Genomic DNA, 24,051 nt, shown 5'->3' on the forward strand with positions numbered 1-24,051 from the left:
GCCCAGTGGTAGAATTGTAGATTCGGGAGGGCTAGCCCCCCCCTGGATTTTGTTTTTTGTATGACCTTCTTTGGGATCCTAGCATTTTTACCCCCCCATACGAACGCCATATGTTTGTCCAGCGCTTTGAAAAAGGCCTTGGGGATGTAGATCGGAATGGATCTAAACAGGAAAAGGAACCTGGGCAGTACGTTCATTTTGATCGTCTGGACTCTCCCCGCGAGGGAGAGCGGGAGTGTGTTCCATCTTTGCAGGTCCTTTTTAACTTCCTCCGTCAGGCTGGTGAGGTTCCATTTGTGGATCCCTTTACTAATCATCATTCTGACTACATAGTCTAACATTTCATTGTTCAACTGCTTTACCACAGAACAAAATCGAACACTGAAATAACACCTGCCATTGATCTGTGTCTTTAATGTTGGAAAACATTACACTTCTGTAAAGTGCTTTGGAATCAGCCAAATTTGACAAAGCCAATGGAAGAAATATTGTGGAGATTGTTGCTGGAGAAATGGGGTGACTAATCACTTAGTCTGAGCAAGGCTTTGAGTAGTGAGCAGCACAGTTGCTTCACAGCTTCAGGGTCCCAGGTTCGATTCCCGGCTTGCGTCACTGTCTGTGCGGAGTCTGCACGTTCTCCCAGTGCGTGCATGGGTTTTCCTCCGGGTGCTCCGGTTTCCTCCCGCAGTCCAAAGCGGTGCAGGTTAGGTGGACTGATCATGCTAAATTGCCCTTGGTGTCCAAAAGGGTTGGGTAGCATTACTGGGTTACAAGGATAGGGTGCTCTTTTCAAGGGCCAGTGCAGGCTCGATGGGCCGAGTGGCCTCTTTCTGCACTGTAAATTCAATGATTCTAGTGTAAAGGAAAAACCAGAGCAATGGGAAGAGGGCATTCTTTTAGGAGGGGAATTCCAGATATTTCGGCCCACATAGCTGAAGGTTCAACTTGAGACCAGAATGATAAGGGAGTTCTCGGAAGGTTGGAGATTGCAGAAAAAGGGAGGGGCAAAACCACAAAGGGCTTTCAACAGGAGAATGAGAATTTTAAATGTGATGCGTTGATGGATCATGTGCCAATGTAAGTCAGCAGGGGGTGATGGCTGAACAACACTTGGTGTTGATTAGGATATGGGCAGCAGAGCTTTTGCTTATCCCTAACTTATGGAGGATGGACAATAGAAAGCAGTGGGATACACAATTAGAGAGGTGAGAACAGATTTTAGCAATGAACATGCTGAGGGAGGGGGGTAGAAACAGCATAAGTTACGGAGAAAGAAAAAGACACTTTTCCATGATGGAATGATATGGAGCCAAATCGGATGGAGAGGCTGCAATTTGTTTAGCCCAAGACAGGAGATGAGGTGGAATAATTGGCACGGGTAGAGAGCTTGTGGAAGGAGCCAAGATTAATCATTTTGATCTCCCTATCATTTAACTGGAAGGAATTGCACAGCAAGTTGTGGCGCAGAGATAGAGCTGGGTATTTTCAGCATACACGTGGAGCTTGATGTCATGCTTTCAGGTTATGATTGTTACCAAAGGGGCAGCATGCAGATGACAAATAGAAGGGGTCAACACAATGTCCTTGGTTGACTCCAGAGGCAACAGGGGATGTTGGGAAGGCAAGCCATTGCTGGAGATTGGATTGGCAAGAATGGAACAAAGGCCACTTGGCTAGAAAATGGAAGAGGGACATTGGAGATGGATGGTGCGATCATCCATGTGAAAAGGCAATAAAGACAGCAAGTCATAGGATATTATTTGTGACTTTTGATTTTAGTGTTGTGGCAGGGGCAGATACATGCATAGATAAGTTCAAACATGAAGCAACTGGAAAAGATTTGGAAGGTGACACCCGATTAAGGTTCATTGAGAAAAGGGAAATTGGAGATATTTTGGCAGTTTTCCTGAACAGACTAGTCAAGGATCAGGATGGTCAAAAGCACTTTACAGCTGATGAGGTACTTTTGAAGCAGTCAGTGTTGTCATGGAAGAGGTATGAAAACCAATTTGTGCACAGCAAGACCCCACAATCAGCAGTAAAATAAATGACCAGTTCATCCGATTTTAAGGTGTCAGTTAAATGATAAAATGTTGGCCAAGACATGCGGAAAACATCCCAAATAGTGCTGTGGGAGGAGCCTAAAAAAACCTTGGGCTGGATTCTCTGAGCCTCTGCGCTGAAATCGTATTCGGCGCAGGGGTGGAGAATGGCCGTCAACCCGGAAATCGGGACAGGCACAGCTCCCGCGAGAGGGGTTGGGGGGGGGGGGGGGGGGGGCTCCTCGTCTGCCAGGGGAGCGATCAGGCGTCATGGACCCACGGGCACACATGATCTTGGGGGGGGGGGGCCTACATTTTTGGTGCCGATCCGCGGTCCAAGTCCGCCAAGTCCCACGGGCTGGCAGCTGCAGGCCGCCACCCTGCTCATGTGCGGATTCCTGACCAGATGTGCGGGGCCCCGTATCCACAGCCAGAGCTGAGAGGAGCCCTCCGGAGCCCTGCCAGCCCCCTGCAAGTAGGGGAATTGCTCAGGACTTTCTTAAGGAAAGTCCAGAGTGAAATGCCAGCGATTTTACGCTGGCATGGAGACCTAGCCGCATTATTAGAGAATCCAGCCCCTTGTTTTGTGTCTTTGATGCATTACATTAAACAACACTTCAATCTAACAAATGCCGGACACCAAAAAGAGTTTAGGTTAGTTAATCTTCAATTTGAAAAAAGATAGTGTTTATTGGAGAAATTTTACCGGATTGGAGAAAAGTAAATAGGGCGGCACTGTAGCATAATGATTAGCACTGTGGCTTCACAGTGCCAGGTTCGATTCCCCGCTGGGTCACGGTCTGTGCGAAATCTGCACGTTCTCCCACTGTCTGCATGGGTTTCCTCCGGGTGCTCCGGTTTCCTCTCTCAGTCCAAAGACATGCAGGTTAGGTGGATTGGCCATTATAAATTGCTCTTAGTGTCCAAAAAGGTTAGGAGGGGTTATTGGCTTACGGGGATGGGATGGAAGTGAGGGCTTAAGTGGGTCAGTGCAGACTTGATGGGCCGGATGGCCTCCTTCTGCACTGTTATGTTCGATGTGATATATAACTAAGTATTTTACAGCCATAATACAATGACCCACAGAACCCTTCCATTCATAACAATAATGCAAAGGGGAGCAACAACAAAAGCGAGTACTCGGCTGAAAGAATGAAGGTGAGATGGAACAGAAACAGGAAAGAGGTAGATTGGTGCAAGCCATTTTTATTTTGCTCGATTTGAATACTATTCCAGTTTAAATCAGTGTTGATTCACTAAAGGGAGGGAGACGCATCAAATTTATCTCCAGGCATAAATTATATCACGATAGGAGATATTTTCCCCATATTTTCAGCAAAGAAAAAGCTTCACCGACTAATAGTACATCCCAAACTCTTTTAGTGTAACCAAGAATTTATAACACAACAAACTTTAGAGCAATCAAGCGAATAAAATGAGGCATTTGCTGAGAAGCAACGGTAACGGATAGAGATAATAGGCTCTATAACAGTTTTAAACAAACCCTATCAATGATTTCCCTTAAAAATGTACAGAAATAAGTTTACAAAATGAAAGCAGCCTGTTCATTTTTTTATTGCAATGGTCCTCCAATATGTTGCACCACTGCTTTGAGCAGTGTCAAAATAAGTAAATTTTACCATATAGAAAATAAATTAAGTGCAACATTGATACAATACCTCACACTAATTAGTAATGAGGACACTCGACTGTTTTCTCCCCTCCCTCAATATTTCCAATAAATTTAAAATCATACATAATTATGAATACTTACTGGTGGTACAAGCTGCAATCCCAACTCATTTACAACAGATTCAAGCTGACGTTCCAAGTCACTAGCAATATTTAGATCATATGGTTCCACCTAAAATAAATGACAAAAACTTAAAAACCTTCTCATAAGTTAAACATATGTTTAACTTAAAATGAATACGACTCAGACAAACAAGTTACAGGAAACCATTCCAGATAGCACGAGTTTCCTCCCGTTACTTCACAAGTGCTAAAAATTTGGATGGATCCAGAACCCAAAATCTCACTAATCCTTATTGGACATTGCAGAGTGATTTGCAGATAGAGATTGTAGCACATTTATGCGAGAACAATGCTGATCAGAATGCCCCCCACGGTGCTTAGAAGTCATAAAATTTCAAAATGCTTAGATCTGGGACTTGGCATTAAGTATAATTTCTTGGAAGAGGGAAATTAAGTGTTTCATACTGAAAACACTATTCCACCTCATCCACTGCTGCCCATCTTTGCCTTGATGGCACTGCAGGAAACATTTATTTCCCGACACTGGCTTATTTTTTCCTAAATACATGAATTCATGACAGGCACAATAATCCATGAGTGCTGAGCATCCTACAATATCTCATCTACAGTCAGTCCTCATTTGTAACAAGATATTCAAACACAAGCTCTTGGCCCGAGGATAGAGGACTGTGTGCCACGGGTCATTCATGAGGATCAGACAGGGTTCGTGAAGGGGCGACAGTTGAACACCAACATACGGCGGCTCTTGAATGTTATAATGATGCCGGCAGTAGCGGGGGAAGTGGAGATAGTGGTGGCACTGGACGAGGAGAAGGCCTTTGATAGGGTTGAGTGGGAGTACTTGTGGGAGGTGCTGGAAAGGTTTGGGTTTGGGGAGGGGTTTGTCAGATGGGTGAGGCTATTATATGAGGCCCCGATGGCAAGCGGGACCACGAATAGGAGGAGATCGGAGTAATTTTGGTTATATCGAGGGACGGGAGGGGACTGGCGTGAGGGGGGGGAGGAGCACCGTGTGTCGCTCTATGCCTATGATTTATTGTTGTATGTGGCGGACCCGGTGGGGGGAATGCCGGAGGTGATGAAGATCCTTAGGGAATTTGGGGAGTTTTCAGGATACAAGCTCAACCTGGGGAAGAGCGAGCTGTTTGTCATGCATCCGGGGGACCAGGAGGGGGGGGGGATTGGTAGGCTCCCACTAAAAAGGGCGGAGAGGAGTTCAGGTGGCCAGGAGCTGGGGGGCCTTGCACAAACTCAACCTTACAAGGCTGGTGGAGCAAATGGAGGAGGAGTTTAAAAGATGGGACATATTGCCGCTGTCGCTGGTGGGCAGGGTGCAGTCCGTCAAGATGACGGTGCTCCCGAAGTTTTTGTTCCTGTTCCAGTGCCTTCTCATCCTTATCCCGAAGGCTTTTTTCAACTGGAGCATTACGGGGTTTGTGTGAGTGCATGGGACCCCGAGGGTGAGAAGGATGTTCTTGGAGCGGGGCAGGGATAGGGGGGGCTGGCGCTGCCCAACCTCTGTGGGTACTATTGGGCTGCTAATGCAGCGATGGTGCGCAAGTGGGTGATGGATGGGGAGGGGGCAGCATGGAAGAGGATGGAGATGGCGTCCTATGTGGGCACGAGCCTGGAGGCGCTGGTGACGGCACCGCTGCCGCTCCCTCCTACGAGGTATACCACGAGTCCGGTGGTGGTGGCTACCCTCAAAATTTGGGGGCAGTGGAGGCGACACAGGGGGAACGATCGGTTTGTCCCGGTAAATATTGACGGTGGGTTCCTGGGTTGGCACAGGGCGGGTATTAGGAGGTTGGGGGAGCTGTTTTTAGATGGGAGGTTTGCTAGCCTGGGTGAGCTAGAGGGGAAGTACGGGTGAGCTAGAGGGGAAGTACGGGCTCCCCCCGGGGAACATCTTCAGATACATGCAGGTAAGGGCGTTTGCCAGGCGGCAGGTGACGGGGTTCCCGCTGTTGCCCCCGCGTGGGGTCCAGGACAGGGTGCTCTCGGGGGTGTGGGTTGGAGAGGGGAAGATTTCGGAAATATACCAAGTGATGCAGGAGATGGACGAGGCCTCGGTGGAGGAGCTAAAGGGTAAATGGGATGAGGAGCTGGGTGAGGAGATTGAGGAGGGGACGTGGGCGGATGCTCTAGGAAGGGTGAACTCCCCCTCTTCTTGTGCGAGGCTCAGCCTCATACAGTTTAAGGTGCTGCATAGGGCTCATATGACTGGGTCGAGGATGAGTCGGTTCTTTGGGGGCGAGGACAGGTGCAATAGGTGCTCAGGGAGCCCAGCGAATCATGCCCATATGTTCTGGGCATGCCCAGCACTGAGGGAATTTTGGAAGGGGGTATGGTGGGAAGCATGGTGTCGAGGTTGGTAGGTTCCAGGGTCAAGCCAGGCTGGGGACTCGCAATTTTTGGGATTGCAGTGGAGACGGGAGTGCAGGAGGCGAAAGAGGCCGGTGTTCTGGCCCTTGCGTCCCTAGTAGCCTGGCAGAGGATTCTTCTTCAGTGGAAGGATGCGAGGCCCCCAAGCGTGGAGGCCTGGATCAATGATATGGCGGGGTTTATCAAATTGGAAAGGATGAAATTTGCCCTAAGGGGATCAGTTCAGGGGTTTTTCAGGCGGTGGCAGCCTTTTCTAGATTTACACTTATTGCTGGGACTAGTGGATAATGATCAGGAACAGGATCCATTTTATTCCCCAATCAGGAGACAAGAGAGCTTCCTACTATGCGTCTGCTACTTAACTGAAAAAGGAACTTAGGATTGATAAGATAATCGATTGTGGCATTCCTTTGTCTGTTCAAGTATTCATTGTTAAAACTATTTAGTTAATGTGGGAGTTTTACAACAGGTATCTTGTCAGTCAATTTATGGCATCACAAAACAATTCAAACCACCACAAAAAAATTTGGTTAAATCAAATTTACTCAAAATAGTATTTTAACCTTGCAATATAGTAACACGAGGTCATAAAACATATAAATTGCTCACCTTTTCTGTTTCTTTTTTCTTTGTGTGCCCACTGAAAGCTTCGAACACCCCCAAATGGTAAAGCTGCCTAACCAATGACAGTGCACATGACTGTGCAGCCAGTTTCTTATTTGAACCATGTTCACGAGCTGTGATTTCTTAAAAGAGGAAGGAAGAAATACAAAGCATTAATTCATCTTTCTTTTTTTTAAAAGTAATCTTTATTCAAGTTTTTTTAATAACAATAACAAATTTTTCTCCCCGCAATTTAAACAAACAAGGCGTGTTTCCACACCAAGACAAGAAAAGAACACTCCCCCCCCCACCCCCCCCAACGAAATAATAACAAATAGCAATCCAAGAAAGAAGAAAATAACATAACAAACCCCCCAACTACAGGTTGCTGCAGAGACCGACCACTCTCTACCTCTTCGCCAGGAAATGGAGAAAGGGCTGCCACCGCCGAAAGAACCCCTGTACCGACCCCCTCAGGGCAAATTTCATCCTCTCCAACTTGAGGAACCCAGCCATGTCGTTGACCCAGGTCTCCGAACTCAGGGGCCGCGTATCCTTCCACTGTAAAAGAATCCTGCGCCGGGCTACAAGAGACGCAAAGGCCAGAATGCCGGCCTCTCTCGCCTCCTGCACTCCCGGCTCCGAAGCTACCCCAAAGATCGCGAGCCCCCAGCCCGGCCTGACCCTAGACCCAGCCACTTCCGACAAAATCCCCGCCACCCCCTTCCAAAACCCCTCCAGGGCCGGACATACCCAAAACATGTGGGTGTGGTTTGCCGGGCCACCCGAACACCTCCCCTCCGAAAAACCGGCTCATCCTTGCTCCCGTCATGTGAGCCCTGTGCAGCACCTTCAGCTGAATTAGGCTGAGCTATGCGCAAGAGGAAGAATTCACCCTCTCCAGGGCGTCCGACCACGTCCCATCCTCAATCTCTTCCCCTAGCTCTTCCTCCCATTTCGCTTTGAGCTCATCTACTGAGGCCTCCTCCTCCTCCTGCATCAGCTGGTAAATAGCCAAGATCTTTCCTTCACCGACCCACGTCCCCGAAAGCATCCTGTCCTGCATCCCCCTTGGGGGCAGCCGCGGAAACTCCGCCACCTGCCTCTTCCCCAGATTTTAAGGGTCGCAACCACAACCGGACACATGGAGTACTTTGCCAGGGGGAGTGGAAGCGAGGCCATCACCAAAGCCTCCAGGCTCGTACCCCCACAGGACGCTACCTCCAATCTCTTCCATGCGTCACCCTCTCCATGCGTCACCCTCCCCTTCCGTCACCCACCTGCGAATCATTGCCACGTTCGCCGTCCAATAATACCCACACAGGTTGGGCAGTGCCAGGCCTCCTACCTCCCTTCTTTGCTCCAAAAATACCCTTCTTACTCTCGGGGCCTTCCGCACCCACACAAACTCCAGAATAGACTTATTCACCCTTCTGAAAAAAGCCTTCGGGATCAATATGGGGAGGCACTGGAAAAGAAACAAAAACCTCGGGAGCACCGACATTTTAACCGACTGGACCCTGCCCGCCAACGAGAGCGGCAGCGCATCCCACCTGAACTCCTCCTCCATCTGCCCCATCAGCCGCGAAAAGTTAAGCCTATGCATAGCCCCCCCCCAGGTCCTAGCCACGTGGACCCCAAGATACCTAAAGCTCCTCTCAGCCCTCTTCAACGGAAGTTCCCCTATCTCCCTCTCCTGACCCCCCGGATGCAGGACAAACAGCTCGCTTTTCCCCACATTGAGCTTATATCCCGAAAAGTCCCCAAACTCCTCAAGTATCCTCAGCACCTCTGGCATCCCCTCAGCCGGGTCCGCAACATACAGCAGCAGATCATCGGCATACAGCGACAACCGGTGCTCCTCCTCCTCTCTTCCCCCCCTCACCCCACACAATCCCCCTCCAACTCTTTGGGTCCCTCAGCGCCATGGCCAGGGGCTCAATTGCTAACACGAAGAGCAGGGGAGACAAGGGGCACCCCGCCTCGTCCCTCTGGAAAGCCTCCGACCTCCTCCCATTCGTCACCACACTCGCCACCGGGGAGCTGTACAGCAACCTCAGCCAGCTGATGAACCCCTCACCAAACCCAAACCTCCGCAACATCTCCCACAGATAACTCCACTCCACCCTATCAAAAGCTTTTTCCGCATCCATGGACGCCACTATTTCTGACTCCCCAGCCACCGGCGCCATCATCATAACATTCAGGAGCCTCCGCACGTTGGCATTCAATTGTCTCCCCTTCACAAACCCCGTTTGGTCCTCATGAATCACCGTGGGGACCACATCCTCCACCCTCCTTGACAGCACCTTGGCAAAAACTTGACATCTACGTTAAGGAGCGAGATCGGCCTATAAGACCCACACTGAAGGGGGTCCTTGTCTTGCTTCAGAAGCAAAGAGATAATTGCCCTGGACATCGTCAGGGGCAGAGCGCCCCCTCCCTAGCCTCATTCAGGGTCTTCACCAGCAGCGGGCCCAGCAAATCTGAAAATTTCTTATAGAATTCCACTGGGAGCCCTTCAGGCCCCGGCGCTTTCCCTGTCTGCATGCTCCCCACCGCCTCCACCAGCTCCTCCAACTCAATTGGGGCCCCCAAACCCTCCACCCACTCTTCCCCTACTCTTGGCAACTCCAGCTTATCCAAAAAGCGGTCCATCCCGCCTGCTTCCCCGGGGGGTACCGCCCGGTACAGCCCCTCATAAAAGGAACTGAACACCCCATTGATGTCCTTTCCACCCCGTACTAAGTTCCCACCTGCGTCCGTGGCTCCCCCAATTTCTCTAGCGGCCTCCCGCTTCCAGAGCTGGTGAGCCAACATCCGAATTGCCTTCTCCCCGTGCTCATACACCGTCCCCTGTGACCTCACCCACTGCGCTTCCGCCTTACGGGTGGTTAAAACGTCGAACTCTGCCTGGAGACTGCGCCGCTTCCTCAGAAGCCCCTCCTCCGGGGTGTCTGCATATGTCCTATCCACCCTGACCATCTCCTCCACTAGCCTCTCCCTCTCGACCCTCTCCCTGTGCGCCCGAATAGATATCAGCTCCCCTCTAACCACTGCCTTTAGCGCTTCCCAAACCATCCCAACCTGCACCTCCCCGTTGTCATTGGTTTCCAGATACCCCTCCATACCCCTACGGATCCGCCCACACACTTCCTCCTCTGCCAAAAGCCCCACATCCAACCTCCACAGCGGGCGCTGATCCTTCCCCTCCCCCAGCTCCAGGTCCACCAAATGTGGAGCATGATCAGAAATGGCTATCGCCGAATACTCCGCCCCCGCCACTCTCGGGATCCGTGCCCTGCTAAGCACGAAAAAGTCAATCCGGGAATACGCCTTATGAACATGGGAGAAAAAGGAAAACTCCCTACCCCCCAGCTCCAAAAACCTCTAAGGGTCCACCCCTCCCATCTGGTCCATGAACCCCCTCAGCACCGAGGCCGCTGCCGGCCTCCTGCCCGTCCTAGACTTCGAGCGATCCAGAGCCGGATCCAACACCGTGTTAAAGTCCCCACCCAGAATCAATCTCCCTGTCTCCAGGCCCGGGATCAGGCCCAGCATACGCCGCATGAAGCCCGCATCATCCCAGTTGGGGGCATAAACATTAACCAAGACCACCCGCTCCCCCTGAAGTCTCCCACACACCATCACATATCGACCTGCACTATCCGCCACCACTTTGGACGCGACGAACGACAGGCTCTTACCCACCAAAATTGCCACCCCACGGTTCTTTGCATCAAGCCCCGAGTGAAACACCTGTCCCACCCAACTTTTTCTTAGCCTCACCTGATCCGTAACCCTGAGGTGCGTCTCCTGGAGCATAGCCACATCCGCTCCCAGCCCCCTCAAGTGAGCCAAGACCTGGGATCGCTTCACCGGACCATTCAGCCCCCTCACGTTCCATGTGACCAACCGAACCAGAGGGGCCGTCCCCTTCCCTCTGCGCCGATCAGCCATAGCCCTTTCTCAACCCACCACGTGCCCAGGGAACCCCCCAAGCCTGCTCCCCACGGTGGCAGACCCCCCCCCCCCCTCACCATCCATTCCCTCAGTCCCTGCAGCCACAACCCGGCACACCCCCCCCCCCCCCCCAAAACCCCCCACAAGCTAGGGCCCCCCTAGCTGCATTAGCCCCAACATTATGCTTCCGTGAGTCAGCTGACTTCTGCTGACCCCAGCTACTCCCGCCATAACCACGACACCCCCCCCCCCCCCCCCGATGCCACACAGCCACCAATCCCTCCCTACCAGCGCCAGCCCTGCCCCCAATTCCTCCGGCGTGGGAAGAAAGCCCGCACTTCCAACCCGAGCCCTGCCCCCCGACACAACACGCAGGAAAAAGACGGACACGTGACCAATCGGGGCCCCAACCTGCTCCCCAACCCACCAGTGGAAAAAACAAAAACAAAGCACCACAATAAATAATCAACAGTCCCAAAAAACCCCGAAAGAACCCAAATAACCATAACCAAAAAAGCGAAAACACCGTAAACAAACAGGAAACAACCATCAGCAAACACAGCCAATATAGGCGAAAGGATATCTAAGAGGGCAAAGCCTCCAAACAAAGTACATTTCCCCCCAGCCCTCAGTTCGAGTCCAAGTTCTCAGCCTGGACAAAAGCCCAGGCCTCCTCCGGAGAGTCAAAATAGAGCTGGCGGTCCTTGCACGTGACCCAGAGGCGAGCCGGCTGTGGAAGGCCAAACTTCACCCCCTTCCTGTGGAGCATTCCCTTCGCTCGATTGAAGCCAGCCCTTCTCCTCACCACCTCCGAGCTCCAGTCGTGAAAAATCCGAACGTCTGTTTTCTCCCACCTGCTGCTCCTCTCCTTCTTCGCCCACCTCAACACGCACTCCCGGTCAACCAAGCGGTGAAAACGGACCAGCACCACCATGGGCGGTTCGTTCTGCCTGGGCTTCCGCTGCAGCACTCGATGGGCGCCTTCCAGCTCCAGGGGACCACGAAACGACCCTGCACCCATCAGCGAGTTCAACATTAGGACCACATAGGCCACCAAATCCGAACTTTCCAGCCCCTCCAAGAGGCCCAAAATCCGTCAATTCTTCCGGCAGGAGCGGTTCTCCATCTCCTCCATCCTCGCCTGCTATTTCTTTAATTCATCTTTCAGCGTGAATTGTGCAATATTATTTATGCAACTCATGCACTTCCATAAGTTGCGCAATCTAATAACTTAAAGACGAATAAAAATCACTGTGCAACACATTGTTTGAAGATTGGGCTGCACAGGGCACAGTGGTTAGCACTGCAGCATCACGGCTCCGAGGACCCATGTTTGATCTCAGCCCAGGGTCACTGTCCGAGCGGAGTTTGCACATTCTCCCCGTGTCTGTGTGGGTCTCACCCCTTACCCAAAGATGTGCAGGGTAGGTGGATTGGCCTCGCTAAATTGCCTCTTAATTTGAAAAAAAATAACTGAGTATTCTAAATTTGCATAAAAAAGAAACAAAATACTTTTATTTTAAAAACACAAGATGCTCGAAGATTCCAATTGCTGGGCTATAAAATTGCAGTGACTATTTTTCTGAATACTTCAGGATAATCAGCAAATGTGAATGTTCAGGCATGTCACCCACCATATTCTTCTACAATCAGAAACTGCCTTCGCAAATTATATAATAAGTTGCTTTTCAATGTCAACGAAAACATTTTAAAAAAATTTTTAATGTGGAACTCACCATCCTAACTATCGTAAACTAAACCTGTAACCTTTCAGTGATCGCTGCTTACTTTACTAAATTCCACCCACCTGCAAATGTTCATCTGGTAAAAGGAATGAAGATTCAAGTAAAGCCGAGCCAAACAATAAGGACAACTGATAAACTAGCCAGAACTTATATGGATTAGCCACGATCTTTGGAATAATTGTCGTGTGTTCAGACAGTCACCTTTTCAATGCAAAACATTTACCAAGCATACAATGTGTCTTTAAAAAGTTAGCAATCTAAACAGACAACTGTAAAGAAACTTGAGATTCTTTTGAATCTTAAGAATGGACATGGAAGAGAGGAGAATTTTCATTCACCAAAGTTTATTGCACAATAAAACTCAAACGTGCCTCTTTTTCAAGTTCCCCACTTTCAAGTGAGACTCTTAAGATGTCAAGGCAAAAGTAGGCCACTCAGCCCATAGAGTCTGCTCCCCATTCAATGAGATCATGGCTGATTGGATATAATCCTCAATTTCACTTTCCCACCTTATCCTCATAACCCTCAATTCCCTTACTGATTAACAAATGTCTATCATAGAATTGACAGTGCAGAAGGAGGCCATTCAGCCCATCAAGTCTACACCGGCCCTTGAAAAGAGCACCCTACCTAAGCTCACACCCCCACCCTATTCCTGAAACCCAGTAACACCACCCAACCTAACCTTTTTGGACATGGAAGGGTAATTTAGCACGTCCAATCCACCTAACCTGCACATCTTTGGACTACCTCAGCCTTGAACATAATTAACGGTCCAGCCTCTACAGCTCTCTGCAATAAAGAATTCCACAGAGGGAAGAAATTTGTCCTCATCTCTGCCTGAATTGGGTGACCCCTTCCTCTGCCATTATGCTCCCTGGTTCTACTCTCCCACAAGAGGAAACATCTTCTCAGCACTAACACTGTCAAACCCTCTGAGAATCCTATACGTCTCCTCTAAGGTCACCTCTCAGTCTTCTAAATTCCAATGAGTACAGGACAAATCTACTCAACCCCTTCTCATTCTCCCCATTCCAGGGATCAACCCAGGGACTGCCTCTATTGCCAGTAAATCTTCCTTCGATAAGGGGACCAAAACTGTTCACAGCATTCTAGGTGTGGTCTAACTATTGGCTTATATATAGTTTTAGAAAGACATCCCTATTTTTATACTCTGTTCCCTTTGAAATAAAGGCGAACATTCCATTTCCTTCCCAAATACCTGCTGTACTTGCATGCCAGCTTTTTGTGATTTTTGCACAAGGAACCCCAAATCCCTCCAATGTTGCAGTTTTCTGCAGCCTTTTGTCATTTAAATAATATTCAGCACCTTCATTTTCCTACCAAAGTGCATAACTGCAAATGTATCTGTCTGGATCATAGGGTGATAACCCCAACACTGAAGCATTTTATGTGTGCGTGGAGTGAAGAATGCTTCCTAATCCTCGGATTAGTGCATGGATTCTAATTTTAACCCACATTTATTTACTGTGATTTATCGAAAAAACTTAGTTATTAACTGGTAAACTGAAGTTCAGTCATCATCACCCATACATCTCAACGCAGAATATAGCAGATGCTTTATTTAATTCATTGTGATTATAGAACATTATACTTTGCAGCAACTGCGGGACAGACGTATACTCACATACGAGATGAGACTGTCCAAAATTCCATCTCAAAAAAAAAACATGATTTTTGTACAAGATGAGGGTCACTGTACAAAGCTTCGAATCAAATCAAGATTCTCACCTTCATGTTAACTAGTGTCTGCAAATATATGTTCTCTCTTTTCAATCAGTGCGATCCTGTATGCTCCCTCCAAACTTTAGACCTGACATTGCCCCCTGATGTTAAATTAATTTCACTGCACTTAATCAGCTTGGCATTTTCTAATTATAAATTAATTTATGGCCTTTAACTTTGGTAAAATTGCTTTGTTAGGAGAGAAATCGATCAGCATATAAACCCAAAAGAGGACTTGGTCCACCTTTCACACTTCCAATAGTTTACCTTTCAATCTCGAATGAGGTACATAAAATATCTAGATTTATATACAATGACCACTGTATTTCCACATGCCTAAAGTAAAAAAGTGGAATTTTCAACTTCCAATTTATCTACATAAAATAAAAAATTATCTATGCTTTATGCATTTATGCTGACTTACTGTACTACCTCCACACTTATTATCTTCAGCCCTTCTTCAAAATTAAAATTTCTCTCCACTTTTGTAAGAAGTTTCATTTGTAAAGAATATTACTTCAAGAATTTTTCAGTTTTGTTCTTGATATAGTCCAGCTGATTTGCTGGTCTGAAAGTCCAATAGAGACGACTGCATGGCAGCTGAGCTAATTGCAGCTTGTTAAAATAATTATTTTTTACAAGCCTTACAAGTCAACAGTAAAACTATTCGCGTCAAAATCTAAGTAGCTACTTACTTCTTCCAAGCTGTCTCACGTGAATAGTCATCTCTGCAATAAAACTCCTGAAATGACATGCACAACATGAAATTAACTCTGTCGTTTCAACACTTTCACCATCCCACTGATACGAAAACAAGTAATTAAATTTAACTAAATAATGCCCCGCATATTCTGAATAAATGGCAAAAGATTTGAAAGTTTAATTTTTATACTATAGGTGTGACTGGTGAAGTGGGAATACAAGCACTCCATGCAAATATTTCAGACGTAGGAGATCGAATTCCTGCAAATAGTAATCTAGAAATTTTAAGCACGAGTTTAAACGTTGCATCTGTTCCAGTTTCTAACAGTGACAATCAGATATATCTGAACAATAACTAAAATCAAAATTCAACAGGATTCAAAGACAAATATAACCAATTTCTATGAAGCAATGCAGATGTTTAGCATGGTGCACAATTAGTGGCACTGCTCTACTGACTGCTATGCAGGAAATGCAGACCAAGCGTTTACACCAATATCTCCCCACAAGAAGAAGTCTTACAATACCAGGTTAAAGTCCAACAGGGTTCTTTGGAATCACTAGCTTTCGGATCGTAGCTCCTTCATCAGGTTCAGTCACCTGATGAAGGAGATACGCTCCGAAAGCTAGTAATTCCAAAGAAATCTGTTGGACTTTAACCTGGTATTGCAAGACCTCTTACTGTGCCCGCCCCAGTCCAACGCCGGCACCTCCACATCACCCCACAAGCAAAAATCTCATTTTCGGCAGGAAATTAAGTAGAAATCTTCGAAGGCAAGTCAGGTCCATCTACTTGAATACCTACAAAGGAGGATTATAGAGAGGCATTGGCGTAACTCAATAGATGGTTATACAAGCACCATTTACCACAAAAATAGAGTGGAAGCAGAGAAGCTTGAATATCAATTGAAAAACAAAAGTCCTTTACTTAAAAATGGTTATTTGAATTTACAACACAGTCTTGGCATAAACAGAAAAACTTTTAGCCGTAACTGGTATGGCACCCATTGTGTGGAAGTTATTTTTAAGCCCCACAAGCCAAATTTGGGTACATTTCATTATCTTACTGTGCATCAGAGCAGCTTATGTAACTCATCCGTTGCCATATACTGACTGAAAAGTATTTGGAAATATTTGCCATACATGTGCGTGGAAGTTTTAATAAATTACATACTCATTTATGAATCCATTTTTACCTGTGATACAAACAAAAAAAATGACTTATGTACAATACAAAACAATGGTTACTAGATAGCATTAAATGTACTAGTTTTGAAAAACTATGTGCTCTAATCTCAAGCACGTACGTTCTTGCATGGGTATGCAATTTTTCTTTACATCTGAATCTGATCACAAACAATTGCCAAAACTACCTATTCACATATGTATTAGATCAAAATAACCATTTTATATTCGAGCTACATTTCTTAAAATACATTGATATAAAGAAATGAATTGGAGCACATCATACAAAAGATTTTAAGCTGCGTTAATACTTGCTCCATTTATACCTGCAATTTAAAACGTCACTGAGGCCTTCGTCAGAAAAACGCACTCATGCCCCCCCTTAGTATGAATAAAAAAAGAAAATTGGCCCCATTACACTTTGGTGATGAAGCATTGTATATATGGTTAATTTCAACCATGCATCAGTATTTGAATGGAAAACTATCGAGCTGGAACTAGCTTCCTGACTGACCAATTCCATTGAATAAAGTAAAATATGGTATTGCCATATCATCCAAATTTTCTATTGCTTTGACATGCATCCAAATACAAGTTTGGTCATGCAGTTCTAAAGATGACAAGCAAATGGTGTTCCATCAATATATTACTCAGTCTTGGAATCTAGTTCTCATGATCAACAGCTTTTCTTCAGTACTATGCATTCATCTTTTTTTTTTTAAATCTGTATAACTCACTTCTGATCCTATATTTGGTCAATTCAGATCAAGCACAGCAACTTCACGATTCAGAGAAGCCTGTTAATAGGCCCATTATCCACCATTCTTGGATGCCAGTATGTTTCTCTGCCAAGCTCAGTAAAGTTCCAATCTCCATCAGCCCTAGGTCCCCTAGAACACCTACAGGAAAAGTGACACCAGAAATCAACAGCTGTCTATGATTGCTTGGACCATCATTCCTACAATGGAAGGATACCATGTGGCAGCTTAGTGCAGCCTAAGCAACGTCACATGTTTGCAAGAGGGGTTTCTGGTGTCACCTCACCACCATGACAGATTAAGTGAGCGACAAGTCTGTCACTTTTATTCAGTTTTATACCTACACACATCATCTCTGCTGTAAAAATATTTGCAATCTAACACACAAGTTTTGAAGTTGTAATACCATTGCACATTAGACAGGGAAGAACCCCCTGACCACTGAGTTTCCAAAGTACATAGCTGGTGTACACCTATGTTTTTTCTCCTCAAGGTAATGACTATTTCATAGACTCAAGATATACAACATAAATACATAATATTTGGGGAAATGGAATATAATTAGATAATTTAGTACCTTCCCAAAAGTATAGGCAAACATAGGAAAGTGCTTGCACAGTAGATCCCTGCTATTTGGCCTAGTAAAGTCGTAAAATCACCAAATAAATGGAAACCATCACCTTGGAAGAATATATTGCATCTTGAAGTTCAATAGAAATTCACTAATTGTTGATTTATTTCCCAATTAGTAGGTATCTACTATATCATATTTAGGTATCCATAGCATTCATAGGGGTACTGGGCAACTACCCCATAGAAAGCTCTATATAACAAGGCAAGCTGGCTGAGAAACATACTGGTACCATACCATGAAGTATGGAATAAATCCGTTTTCAAACAAGCAGAAACCATGAGCTGCAACTGGATCACTTCTATGACACTTTAAAAATACTTTTCCCTCACAATGGCTTTCTCATAGATCAATATGCTGCTTACAATACAGTTCCTAAATATATTACAATTACATTGTCATTTGAGTTAAAACATCAATTTAAAAACTCGATGTGACCTAAATAGTACATTACAGCTCTATTTAGCCTGAAAATTGTTACTCAAATCAACCTTATTTGAATAAGTACAGATTGAACACCGTAAACATTGAACAGTTGCTATACAGTTCAAACTGATCAAATGAGACAAACTGCCTTTTACAGTCTGCCTACATGGAATCACCATTATAAATTTATTCTGCAGCATTACTACCAAGTTCAATAACAGCATTATGAGGAATACAAGAAAGTTAATGGAGAATCCAAAAACAATCTCGAGGTGTATTTTCGCTGGTCCTTTAAACTCCATCTTTTTCATGGTTTGTCTCCCTTTATTGATCCTTACATTCTTCTTCCTCCAGGCATGACAGGAGATCATTGAAAAAGTCAAGTTTTCATGCAACCTAGTATTATTCAGAAAGGCACTGCAACGACCTGGGAGATTATCGGGTCATCTTTCTCAGTTACTACAGATACACCGTCCAGGACCCAGGACAAATCGGTAAAACCAAGAAAAAGAATGAATTTATTGTTGAGTAATTACTCAACAAGTTTATTTTTATGCACAATGCATCTTTGCCATCTGGACTAGCCTGAATCATGGCAAAATAATGTTGCAAACATTTCCTGCTGCATTTTCACGTTATTTTCGGTTTTGTATACAAAGTAAATTGGTGCCTGATTTAGGAAATTAAAAACACAAGAAATCCTGGCAGCTTAGGTAAATAAGCATTTGGAGAGCACCATTTATATCCTCAAAGTTTACGAAGCACTCCCAATGAAATATATTTGAGATTATGTCATTGCTGTAATGAGAAAAACAAGCAAAGCTTCTTCTTTGGGAGAGAGGTTGAGGGGTAAATGTTAGCCAGCTTGAGGGGTAAATGTTAGCCAGCTTGAGGGGTAAATGTTAGCCAGCTTGAGGGGTAAATGTTAGCCAGCTTGAGGGGTAAATGTTAGCCAGCTTGATGCTATTCACATGGCAACATTTTTAAAAAAAAATCTTTTAAGGGTCAACATAAAATGGCCAATCTGCCTACTCTGTACATCTCTGGGTTGTGGGGGTGAGACTTCTGCGGACATGGGGAGAATATAAAAACTCCACACAGCGACCTGGGACCAGGATCAAACCCGGGTCCTCGGTGGTTTGAGGCAGCAGTGCTAACTACAGCACCACCTTACCGCCCTCTCATATGGCAATCTTTACATGGGATATTTTATATCCATCGGAGGGGTTAGATAGATTTACAGTTAACATGTACATCTCTGGGCTGTCGTGGTGAGACCCATGCGGACATGGGGAGAATGTGAAAACTCCACACAGCAACCTGGGGGATCGAACCCGGGTCCTCGGCAGTTCGAGGCAGCAGTGCTAACTACTGCACCACCGTGCCGCCCTCTCATATGGCAATCTTTACATGGGATATTTTATATCCATCGGAGGGGGTAGATAGTTATTTTAATATTTCATCTAAAAAGCTCCATCCTTGACTGTGCAGCACTCCTGCTGTGCTGCATTGAAGTGTCAATCTAGTATATGTGCTTGTGTATATGTGAAGTCGGTGTTCAATCCACAAACGTCTGATTCAAAGGGGTATGTGCTACCACTGAGCCAACTCTACACATTTAAATAGTTTGCAACTTCTATAATTCAAATGACTGAAGTAATTATCTTTTGGATCTAAAACGACAATATACATTTGATTTACTGTCTGTGGCAGATACAATGTTTATTCTGGAACATGTATTAATTCAACTAGATGAACTTCAAAAGTTGTGCTATTCTTTATTGCGTGGTCTCTGGAAGAATTACTATTTTATTTCAAGCAGATCAGTGCATCGGCCACACAAGTTTGGGCAGATCCATAGGAGGCAACAGTCACATTGCTCCAATTTAATCTTATTTCAAAAGTGGGGATTAATAGGGTACTAATTTACCATCTCAGAATTGCATGACATGAAAACCATGAAAATAATTATTGTAGAATTGCTCAATCGATTAGTCCACAATTAAAATAAGCCAAACCTGTTGTGGTCAGGTCCCACTTGTGAAAACTTATAATCTGCTTGAATCTTCTCTTTTTGGAAGAATTGGTTAAGTTGAGCTTTGGCATTTTCAAGTGTCCAGTTGCCATGAAGGCCAGCATTCAAATCCAAGCCTTCAGATTCCAGGGTCTAGGAAAAAGTTATTTTGTTACAAAAAGGTGTACAAAAATAATGTTTATCTTTTTCATACAAAATACCATGGCTATGTTTTCCAAAAGCTTACACAAAAAATACAGTGAAGAAATACAATTATTCCTGTAATGGCCAAGTATCTAAATGGACTGCCAAACGTGTTGAGGTATTCGGGCTCAGCTCTTGGTCTGTGGTAGGCTATCAATCTCAACAGTGCCAGATCAAAAACTAGAGAAAGACAGGTCTAAACTAGATTGGTATGGGTCCCTGCACCTACTTATTTAGGATCCATAACAGCGAAGTCACGTTTACATGCAGCTTGTATACCTACCCTTTGAGAAGTGAGAATTTGCTAGTTTCCAAACCCAAAGGTATCAATACCAATTAGTGCCATCATCATCACCAACTACCTCATTACAGATCAGAAACCAAACCTTTGTAACCCAATGGCGCACCACACACTGACCGACTAAGACACCAAGGAGTATCATTTCTTTTTTTTTTTTAAATTTAGATTACCCAATTATTTTTTCCAATTAAGGGGCAATTTAGCACGGCCAATCCACCTACTCTGCACATTTTTGGGTTGTGGGGGCGAAACCCACGCAGACACGGGGAGAATGTGCAAACTCCACACGGACAGTGACCCAGAGCCGGGATCGAACCTGGGACCTCAGCGCCGTGAGGCGGTTGTGCTAACCACTAGGCAGGAGTATCATTTCTGATTGTTTATTCTACCAATTATGCAGTTTAACAGACGTCTGAAATGCAAATAGGCACAGATATATATTTCTGAATTCACAATCCCAACAAAATATGTCTGTACAACTTTTATTTCAGAGGCATAATCTTATTTGCAAGATGTCTTGGCTTCAAATGTCAGAATTCAAAAATTGTGGGCAGCATGGTGGCACAGTGGGTAGCACTGCAGCCTCACGGCGCCGAGGTCCCAGGCTCGATCCATCTCAGCACACTGTTTCTAGGATGCTACTAGGCCTGTGTATTTCTGTATTTATTTCTCATTTCCAACATTCACAGCGTTTTTCTTGAGGGAAAATACAATTTTGTCTGTACTTAATAGTACGTGCTATGCAGAAAGTATCTTCCAAACTATCTCCGTGATCATACTGAATTATTAATGGGTAGCACAGTGGTTAGCACAGTTGCTTCACAGCGGCAGGGTCCCAGGTTTGATTCCCAGCTTGGGTCACTGTGCAGAGTCTACACATTCACCCTGTGTCTGCGTGGGTTTCCTCCAGGTGCTCCGGTTTCCTCACATAAGTCCCGAAAGACGTGCTGTTATGTAATTTGGACATTCTGAATTCTCCCCCCATGTTCCCTAACAGGCGCCGGAATATAGCGACTAGGGGCTTTTCACAGTAACTTCATTGCAGTGTTAATGTAAACCTACTTGTGACAATAAAGATTATTAAATTATTAAAGACAGTCGCTGTACAGCTCTACTTACTGCTTGGGCTTCCTGTTCATCTCTCTTCTCATAATACTCCTTTAGATTGGCTCCACGTTCCCAATAACCACCGAATCCTCCTCCCCCACCTCCTCCACCGCCTCCTCCACCGCCAGAATCTACAATGGCAAAATCATTTTAAGCAATACCTATTCAAGATCATTAACCTTTTCTACAACACTCAAATTAAGCTTAGAGGTAAAGTTCAAAGCACTCTGATATTGCCTTTGTGTTTTTACATAGAATTTACAGTGCAGAAGGAGGCCATTCAGCCCATCAAGTCTGCACCGGCTCTTGGAAAGAGCCCCCTACCCAAGGTCAACACCTCCACCCCATCCCCACAACCCAGTAACCCCACCCAACACTAAGGGCAATTTTGGACACTAAGGGCAATTTATCATGGCCAATCCACCTAACCTGCACATCTTTGGACTGTGGGAGGAAACCGGAGCACCCGGAGGAAACCCACGCACACACGGGGAGGATGTGCAGACTCCACACAGACAGTGACCCAAGCCGGAATCGAACCTGGGATCCTGGAGCTGTGAAGCGATTGTGCTATCCACAATGCTACCGTGCTGCCCGTTGCTGGTGCCTAATGCACACATACTACATACAACAGTCTTATCAATTCAAACAGAGATATTTAGATTTGTGGCAAATAACTGTTTTCACTGGGCTTACAAGAGATGGCCATGGCATAATGATGCATAAACTAGCTTATTAGATTCAATCAACGTGTGGTGCTTGGAGATTTAAACTCAGCACATTTAAATCCTGATCAAACCTAATAGAACTCCTCTATAGAATCATAAAATGAAACAGCACAGGAAGGACATCAAGCCTGCTACTGGGCCTGTTCTGGGTTTTTGATACAGCTGTTCAATTAATCATGCTCCTTCCCCATTTTCCAATTATATTATTTCCCTTTTCAGATATTTATCCAATTCTCTATTATATCTACTTCCACCATACTTTTAGGCAGTGCATTACCCATCACAACAACTTGTGGGGTTTTAAAAGTTCTTGTCACCCCTGGTTCTTTTGTCAATCATCTTAAATCTGTGATCTCCAGTTGTCAACCCTTCTGCCAATGGACAATTTCTCCTTATTTACTCAGTCATCATGTCATCTAACATTCCAGAACAAACGGAAAGGTGCTCAGCCATGCCTGCCTACAATCCAAGGCAATAATGTGCCAAGTCCATAACTCAATTTCTCAACACAATGATGATGCACTGGCATTCCATGTAGAGGCAAATCTGCAGCTAAAACTGGCAGACACTCACATGTATAAGGAGTTTGGTTTGAAAGTCAGCACCAGGCAGACACATCATAGTCAAAGATGTTGCCATACTGCCATCAAACACCTCAAGAGCAATTTGGGATGGGCAAAATACTGACCTAGTCAGCATTACCAACATCCGGTGAAATAATATTTTAAAAGAATCAGCACTGGCAATGTGGGGGTTTCGATTGTTTCACATATCTTGGCTCCATAATCACCAACAATCAATCTCTTGCTTGATGCTGAAATACACCGGTTATGTCCAAGCTGAGCAAGAGTGCGGAACAGCAGCAAAAATCAAACTAGAAGTCGACCAAGTCTGTGCCATCAGTGCATTCATCTATAATGGTGAGATCTGGACAACATATGCTAGGCATGAGAAAAGGCTCAACAGTTTCCACTTTCGCTGTTTATGATACATCCTCGGCATCTCTTGACAGGACAAAGTCCATGACTTAAAAGGTGCAATTCCACCAGCAATACACTCACTTCTAAGCCAATGACACCTGCGCTGGTTCAGCCATGTTCATCGGCTGGATAACAACTGTATATGTAAAATTCTTCCAGACATGACCCAGTGGGCATGAACACCTCCGCTATAAAATATCTGCAAATGAGATATTAAAATACGGAGACTGTGGTCATCAATACAGACAACTTGGCGTTACTCGCCGATAATTGCGGCCTCTGGAGGCCAACTGCCTGGAAGAGCGAAATGGTAGGATCAACTACCGGAGAAGATAGCCAAGAGAAAAGTGTTCAGCAAATCTTGCAATTTTTTGGTCTACTACTTTCATCTGCAGAAAATGCGGCAGAGACTGCCATGCCAAGGTGAGGCAGAGAATTAGTCATGGTGTAAATCATTGTCACACGATACAGGTGACAGCCAAGAGAGTCTAACAAAGCTATTCAAGATTTTGAACGCTTCCATTAAAATGAACAATAGTGCTGATTTTGCATGGCCACTGACCACATCAAGAAGGGGTGAGCAGATTGTAAGACAGTGAGAATAAAAATAGAATGGAGTTAAACAAATTTGGAACACCCACATTTTTCATGAAGCTGGCTGCCCAACAGACCTTGAAAAATGGATCTTAAGTTTTGTATTAGCAATGCTTCCCTAAACATTTGCATATCATACGATAATGTAGAGCAAACTGACA

The 24,051-nt window shown here is 45.4% G+C and overlaps 1 protein-coding gene across 1 annotated transcript in view; it reads right to left on the minus strand.

Annotated features, from left to right (window-relative positions):
* dhx9 (DEAH (Asp-Glu-Ala-His) box helicase 9) overlaps nt 1-23,740 on the minus strand; it is a 93,425-nt gene extending 69,685 nt beyond the window's left edge. The window contains exons 1-6 of the mRNA XM_038793505.1: nt 23,680-23,740; nt 21,601-21,719; nt 19,981-20,129; nt 14,956-15,002; nt 6,813-6,949; nt 3,817-3,906 (exon numbers count right to left, since the gene is read on the minus strand). Coding sequence (XP_038649433.1) covers nt 3,817-3,906; nt 6,813-6,949; nt 14,956-15,002; nt 19,981-20,129; nt 21,601-21,719; nt 23,680-23,740 — 603 coding nt within the window. The remainder of the gene's footprint in view (nt 1-3,816; nt 3,907-6,812; nt 6,950-14,955; nt 15,003-19,980; nt 20,130-21,600; nt 21,720-23,679) is intronic.
* Nucleotides 23,741-24,051: the final 311 nt, after the last annotated feature.

Source organism: Scyliorhinus canicula, chromosome 4, assembly GCF_902713615.1.
Source record: "Scyliorhinus canicula chromosome 4, sScyCan1.1, whole genome shotgun sequence".
Lineage (NCBI taxonomy): Eukaryota > Metazoa > Chordata > Chondrichthyes > Carcharhiniformes > Scyliorhinidae > Scyliorhinus > Scyliorhinus canicula.